This window comes from Haliaeetus leucocephalus, unplaced genomic scaffold (assembly GCF_000737465.1).
Source record: "Haliaeetus leucocephalus isolate CR32 unplaced genomic scaffold, Haliaeetus_leucocephalus-4.0 Scaffold240, whole genome shotgun sequence".
NCBI classification, from domain to species: domain Eukaryota; kingdom Metazoa; phylum Chordata; class Aves; order Accipitriformes; family Accipitridae; genus Haliaeetus; species Haliaeetus leucocephalus.
In genome coordinates, this window is record NW_010972676.1 from 8788785 (window position 1) to 8796785 (window position 8001).

Below are 8001 nucleotides of genomic sequence, written 5' to 3' on the forward strand. Positions count from 1 at the left end.
ACTCCTGGACTTCATGAAATGAAGCATTACAATGCTTTAACAACACTCTCCACTTGCATCTACTCTTCATATTTCTATTAGCTCCTCTGCACTCATTTAAAGCATAAATCCTCATTGACGTAAATGGGCTTTCCATGCATGTAATAAAAAAAAAAAAAATCATATGCAAGAGCGGTCCTCTCTGAAGCTGAAAGCTGAGAGCAGCCAGTGCCAAACACCATACAGCCTGTGCTGCATGAAGGCAGCTGCCATCCTGCATGGCTACATCCCACCATGCTCACAATGGAGCCCATGGCAAAACTCTCATTAACTTCATAGGTGCAGGGCAGGACCTTACCATACGGTCATGTTTTGAAAAAGAAATGAGTACATGCAACTCTCTCCATTTTCAATATTAGAACAAGACTCAGCCAAACTCTCTAAAGCACTCTGGGATACAATCATGTGTAAGGCTTTTGCAAGCAGTTTACTCTTCCCTAACTTCAGTATCAAGATTTTTTTTTTTTTTTTTACATTTCTGTAACACTACATGAAGAAAAAGTAAACAAAATAGTTCATCTTCACACAGCATACTTGTTGGGGCATTAGTTTATTTGATTTTGGAAAACACATCATTAAAGCCTCTGTATCTCTCACCAACGAGCACTATATCTAAATATACTGGAACTATTGAGATTAGCCCCATGCAAGAGTTCACACGCGTCCTTTTGGTTCATTTGATGAGGGGAGAAAGAAGCAGAAAAACAAGCTCTCAATTCACAGTACGAAATATGTAATGCTTAAGGATAACAGAAGGCCTTTAATGAAGCAAGAAAATAAGCTCTGTGCTTCACACTCACATTAAACATGGTGGAAAACAGTAGGCTGGGGTGTGATGGTACAGTTTAGCTTGTCTCAATTGTTTCATTTGTTTCTTTATTAAAGTTAATGGCCATCTTAATATTACAGGCTTGCAAAATGGTAATGAAGACCAGACAGCTAGCTGGACTTGTATTTACAGCTGGATAAACCTGCACTCAAAACAATCATTCCTGACCATGCTATAGCTGCAAAGAGAACATTTTTATTAAGCTTTATAAGGATAAAGTGAGGTGGTTTTAAGAATATGTGCAGCTTCCGAGGAGCTATGGTTTCAGTAGCCAAAATAGCAACAAATGTTCAAGAGAAGTAGGGTTTTTAATTTCCATTTTCTATGGAAATTTAAGTAAAACACTAGATTGTTAACCACCCATTTATGTCATCTGGATTTCCCCATCTCAGAAAGTCTTAGGGCACATTTTCAGCCCTTCTGAGCCAGCAGGACAGTACAAACAAGAAAGAGCACCTTGGTCTCTGCGTATTGAAATGAGAGACAATGTTCTCTCTGCATTAATTTTGATTTAGTATCAAGACACACAAAACCAACCCAGGCACAGTAACAGTGTGGCAGAGGGGAGCCATTCACCTACTTCTTCAGCTAGCCAGAGCAAAAATTTTGGGTTTGGGGACCAATGAAGGAGAAGAGGCATGAGGCTGGGATTGCCACCACCAAAACCACACTATGTGGGCTGCTGGGCTGCATGAAGCTGGGAGGATGGTTCATCAATTTGGGCATTTTCTGAATGTTAAGGGGCCACCAGACCCAGGAGATGGGGAGCATGCTGTCTCCTGAAAGCTAAAGCAATAAGGTATTTGGCCACTGCGAAGGCTGAGCTGATTAGGATGGGACACAAGTGGCAGAGGTTGCATAGGACAGAAATGCTGGGCAAAACAGCTTGGGAAAGTCTGATCTAGAGGGGAAAAAAAACCAACAAAGAAAAACAGTAAGTTTTAAAAGCACAATGACCAATAAGAGCAGCAACAGAGCATTAATAAATTTGCTGTAGAGGCATCCAGAGTAGAGTAGGAATGGGGTATTTTGCAAGCATGTGGTAAGAGACAGTCCTGCTGCAAGGCTTTTGCAATCAAAATTAACCAGGCAGAAAACCAAAAATAGGCAGTAGTATCTGAGCAGACATTATTCCTAAATGACTCTCTTACACAAGGAATTAGAATCAGGCCTAGCAGGGCAATTTTAAGACAATGTTTTATTTATTCAATAAGTATCCCAATGAGAAACATTTTATTCCTATGGATCATAATCAGATCACGATCAATATTACTCGCTATTCATCCCATAAAGTTATTATCAGCTTTTCCCTTGCAGACGAACTTCAGTCTCTACCACACTGATGTAAATCCTGTTTCTCAAAGCATGTTGAGACAATTTCACATGCACAGAGATTTATTAGTAGGGCCCATAGTTGATGGCATGCATTGTCTCTAACGGTGAAAGTTACTTTTGAGAAAAGAAAAATGGGAAAAAGACAGAGCGACAAAAGGGAAAATGAAAACTCTTGGCAGCAGCCAGCAAGGCCAGGAGAAGAGCAGCAACAAGGGCAACAGGCAGCCCCAGTGGCTTTGGTGAAAGGGCACAGGGCTGCAACTGGAGGGCAGGCTGCAGGAATGCAGAGGCAGGCCCTTGGCATTGCCCAGGTTAAGGCCCCTCAGGCACTGCCCAGCTCTTCCAGAAAGCACCTCAAATCCAGTTAGTAGGTTGACACAAGATCAGGTAAGTCTCAGAGTTGCAACAGTCAAGCTGGGTGCCTAACTGCTGACATTACACTGTGCCAGCAAAGCCCAATGATGGCCACAGCCCCTTCCTGCTATACAGGCCCTGAATAAACCCCACCATAATCACCACCCTGCAGCAAGCTTAGTACAGGATCCATTTTCTTTTTGCCTTGTGAGTGAAGCAATTAAGCCATTCTGAAAAACCAAGCTCCATTTATTCATATTACTTCTTAGCTAAGTTTTAAATCTCTATCAACATGTGCGAGACTTGATTTTAAAACACCAGTACCACTCTAATGCCACTTATACAAATTGCTAAACAAGACTTTCATCAATTTTCAACTAAGATACACCATCGCAGAAATTTCAACATCAGACTTTCCACAAAGCCAGAACTAATAATCTCACCAAGTCAATCCAATAAGACAGGCAAGCAAGAAGTATCATGCCTGCAAATGCCATATCATTAATATACATTTTCCCATTTAATAAAAGCATACTCTTAAGAATGCAATATTTGCATTGTTTACGCTCCTCTCCTCTCAGCCTCTCAGGCTGCTGAGAAAAGCTTGTTTACTGGTGGGAACTGGAGGAATAAGATCGCCTGACCCAGGTGGCTAACAATGAGCTACTGATTATTTAGCACTGACTTCACTTTGAAGAGCCTTCCAACAGAAAGAAGAAAAAAAAAAGTTAAACCTATGACACCACTTCAAAAAACACAGGCAGCATTTTTAACCTCTGTCCTTTTGCATTACTGCAGCAGTGACTGGAAAAGCTACAGCAGAAGAGAGAGAGTCATTCAGGCACTTCCCTTCGTGCCACCGCCATAGCTCAAAGGGAAAGAAATCAAGAAACATTAGTATCAGTGTAAGCCGATTAGGACATTAAGGAAGAATAAACCACACAGAACTTAAACAAAATCTGTTAAAAGGCACAGAGAAAGCATGCATTTCTGAGTAGAGAGCAACTTATTTTCTGGAGATACTCCAGATTTTCAGTTTCCATCTGGTGGTACTTAGTGTTGTGATAAGGGAAGAGGAGGCTTCCAGCTGAACCACAAGAGTGCACAACATTTGACAAGCAGGACAGCCACAGTCTAATCAAAATTCTTAGGATCTCAACAAGGATGGACACATTTTTATATACACACATCTAAATGACACTCATGCCTGTATACAGCAACATGCTCTATTTAAATAAAAGCAAATTGGAAACCTGTGATTGAAAGTGTGGTCCAGCTAGGAAGAACAAAAGACTTGTTCTCACTCTCTTTTGTCATTCCCCAGCAATGGGAGGTTTAGCTTAAACTGAGACTTGCCATTTACAGGTATACAATAAGCCAGCTGGGTTTTTTCATTCTTTGGAGTAGATACTGACCTCAACACTTAGTGATCCAGCATTCACAAACGTCACGTCCATTGCAGGGAAGAGGCAGGATGCACGTGGGTACTCAACCACAGCTGCCAGAGAGATGACAACCCTCTGGGCACTGCATCCCACTGCCCTGCCCCAGCGGTCTCAGCTGGAGAAGGACGAGAAGCTGTGGTTCCTCTGGGGCCAGAGACCTGCCTCTCATCTAACATACACCATGACTCAAACAAAAGCAAACGACCCCCCAAGAAAAACCCAGAGTCCGAGTGCTTTATTGTACCCAGAAATCCTGCTCTGTTTTAGGCTGTCTGCTGAATGGGGCTGCAACAGTCCAACCCCAGGGTGCAGGGCTGTCACTCCCCATTTGCAAACAGGACTGGTGGGTAAAGGAGGGGCAGGGGAGCAAGAAGGTGCCCTTTGGGTACTACAGCCTCCGAGTCAACCCCTGTCTCACGGAGCAACCAGCACCACAAACTCCAAAATGTGTGCACCTAAAGCTCCGTGCTGCAAATCAGTGCAAATACTATCTGTTTCTTCTGTTTGGTGAAATCATGCCCACGAGTCTAGAAGGGCGAGAACAGCGACAGCACAGCCAGCCCAAGCAGGGGGGTGTAGATGTGCAGTAAGAGGAGGAAGGTGTCTTAAGCCTTCTGCTGTAAGTAAAAAATATATTTTAGGAAACAGGATGGCAACAAAGTTGCATCAGATCTGGAATTGGGCAGGAAAGAGCAGCTCTCTGAATTTGTTCAATTATTTAACTTTCCAGATTTTGTGGGGGTTCCCCTGAGATTACTTCAAGCAAGACATTTCTCTGCTATTCTTTAAACCATCCCATTCAATTACAGAATGAGATTGGATCTCAGCAGAAAAGTTTTGTTTCTTCAGGATTCAGCAGCTAACACCAAATGAAAGAGAAAAGAGAAGCCTGTCTTGCAATGAAAGGACAAGGAAAAGAGCAATTGCATAAGAAAACCAATGCCAAGACCTCTGAACAGCAAAGCAATTGCATGTGTCAAGTTCCCGTAACAAGATGGTGCCAGCTGAGGCTTATGTTAAAACCGTGCAATAAAATTAGATGTCTGGAGCCTCTGTCAGAAGAATGATGCTATCTCATTAATGGGATTACATAGAAAAATTGGAGGGATTTCAGTCAAGAGGAATAAAATGATTAAGGATCAAAAGAGTGTGACTCATGAAAGGAAGTAAAAACTGGATGCTGTGCTCTTGCCTGAAAAGCCCATGTCTCAGAACCAGAGAGGCTTGGTGGTACCAGCGACACCCCAGCTCTCCCCCCTTACACCTGGAATAACAGTGATAGATCAGACCTCCCAGAACAAAAACTTGCATTATAAAATACTGGCTTTGTTATGGCAACACTATTATTGTATCACTTAGCAAGAAACTAATAATCAGACAGGAAAGAGAAGAGGAAGGCTAATTACCTATAAACAGCTGGAGGATACAAGCCCTGTAAGAGAAGAATATGTTTAGTCAGAAAAAAAGAGAGGGGAAAAGAAAGAGATTGTGACTAGAGAGACAGGGTAAAATCAGAGCCTTGCAGTTAATGACTGGAGAGGATTTCTTAGCCATAGGAACAATATGTATATGGAATCATCTTCCCATAGGGGGGTACTGGAAATCACAACTGCTGAATAGACTGAAGAGGGGCTGGCCACCACCCCAAAAACACTACTGTAAGACTCCAGCAGTGGCAGGAGGTGAGCTAGCTACAGGGGGAATGGGAGAAGGAGAAACAGCGCAAGCAGGAAAGGGGAGTGTTGTGGCAGCAGATGTTCGCGAGTCATCACTACTATGTTACATTGCAGGAAAAATAAATTAATAAATAAACGCGATCTCTAAATATAGAATGAGATTCTTTTCACTGAGGTGTTCAACGTCTCTCTGCAATCCATCTTTTCCAGTTGAAGGACTGCAGGTTAAGTAAAAAGGTTCATTTAAATTCTACACACGTTCACAGTGATAAACTGATTTCAGAAAGCATTATTATGTCTGAACTCTCTCTCACTAGGGGTGAAAGCCAGATACTTTGTGAACCATTTTTATGATAGCTAATATTCTCTAAAAATTCATTAGATGTCAACATAAAGGACAAAAGACATCACCATGGAAGAGCAGATGCTACGAGCTACCATACAAAGCATATTAGGGTCGCTTGCTCTGCATTATTCTGTGTCAGCACAGGGCAGCACTGCTTCAACATCCAGCAGCAGTCTTGTTTCTTGGCTATTGTGACAGGCAAGAAGTCAAACAAAAATGACACTTCCCAAGAATAAACTTTGCTGAGGAAGTGCCAGACCTGGAGGTGCCCAAGCAAAGCCCTTCACAGCATGTCAACAGCCTGTGCCACCCACACAGTATGCCAAGAGAAGCAGGAGAACACACCAGGAAGCAATTTCTTCCAACCCCATCTCACTCACATCACATCCTCCAACAAGGAAGAGTGTGTGCACACGCGTGTGTGTATACACACTGGCAGGGGAGGGGGCTAGGACATTTAATCACACTTTGGACCTTATCCGGTACATGTAGCATCAGGCAATGGCTCTTCTAGAGCTGACACTTTACAGAGCAGTGGAGGCTGAAGCCCAGTTCTCTCCATTTTCACCACGACCGATACTCCCTACAACTGACAGCTGGGCTAGGTGAAGGAGACTTGGCTGCCAAGCCCTGACTGGCAGCACAGGCCAAACTGGTACCCAGCTCAGTCTGCCAGGCTGCCCATGTCTCCGCAAGGCTAGGCGAGCTCTGCGACCAAGTAAAATGGCTCCAACAGGAGATGCAAATAGAGCAGATTTGTTTGCTATTTTTATATGGTTTCTTACCACAGAACATACTCGAAGCTCTTAAGCCATTAAACTTTAAAAAAGGACTTTTTCAGAAGCTGTGCTTTGATGTAACTGGGCAAATTCATCTTGTCACTTAACCAAATCAAGATCTAAGTCTCCCCCCTGCCCCTTTTTTTCCTTTTTTCTCTCTCTTAAAAAAAATAAAAAATAAAAAAAAACCAAAACCAAAAAACAAACTAACATCGAGTTTTAAGCTGCAACCCTATTGCAGTAGGTATATACCTCTGTTAGTACAGATTGATAAATGCAAATACAGAGCATTTGGTCCTTCATTTCCTATCTCAGCACTAGCACTTACAGAAACAATGGCAGTGTTTACAACAAGCCATATTCATTGCAGGCTGTTAGAAATCTTCCACAATTTGCACTGTGCCACACAACCCAAACCCTTTTTTCCTGAAGCTCAAAATTTTTGGTCAGAAACACTCAATGACTTTTTTGATTTAAAAACTTTATAGTAATAGTAGCAGTTAATGGGGTTTCCAGAACAGCAACAATGACCATGTTGGTTACTCTGGGCTCTTTAGAGTCCTCACACATACATGGGACACCTCCGCATCGGTCTCATTCCTTAAGTTTACACTCCCGAGTACCTTGCATCCAGTGTGAGTCCGGGACTTCATGAGGGGAGTTGTGGTGCACAGCTCAATGGCTTCTGGTTCATGGAAGATCACTGTTGGGAGAGGCTCTTTCCGAAGAGTTAGGACATTCAACTTGGTCTTTAACATGGTCTGAAAGTGCTAAACAGAGAAAGAAAAGCAATTATCTCCAGTTCTAGTGCAGAAAAATGAAAGTTAATAGTTGGACGCATCTGCGTGTTTCACTTGCTGTTCAGTGCCTTAGAAGTTTCCATGGGGAAAGTTAACACGTTTTATAACTTAAGACAGCAAACATTCATTATTACTATCAGCAATGTGGAGACTGTTTTTAATTAAAAAAGATAAGACACACAAAATGAGAGGATGCATTAGAAACCATGTATGTCCCAAAAAGAGTCTAAATTCAACCTCTGATCACCCCCAGGCTTATCATAAAACTGTTCATAGACCCAGTTCCTCTACTAATGACCATATGGAGGGAGGAACAGGGGATCAAAGACCATTCGAAGAACTATGGACTCCTCCATTCTTGTTTTCTTTCCTCTGCACTTAAGTCTCATTCCATTGAC

General features: G+C 42.4%; 1 protein-coding gene across 1 annotated transcript in view; it reads right to left on the reverse strand.

Annotated features, from left to right (window-relative positions):
- Window positions 1–7567, reverse strand: part of PID1 (phosphotyrosine interaction domain containing 1) — a 54284-nt gene extending 46717 nt beyond the window's left edge. The window contains exon 1 of the mRNA XM_010568315.1: window positions 7427–7567. Within this exon, the coding sequence (XP_010566617.1) occupies window positions 7427–7561 (135 nt within the window). The 5' untranslated portion in view covers window positions 7562–7567. The remainder of the gene's footprint in view (window positions 1–7426) is intronic.
- Between the last annotated feature and the right edge of the window lie 434 nt (window positions 7568–8001).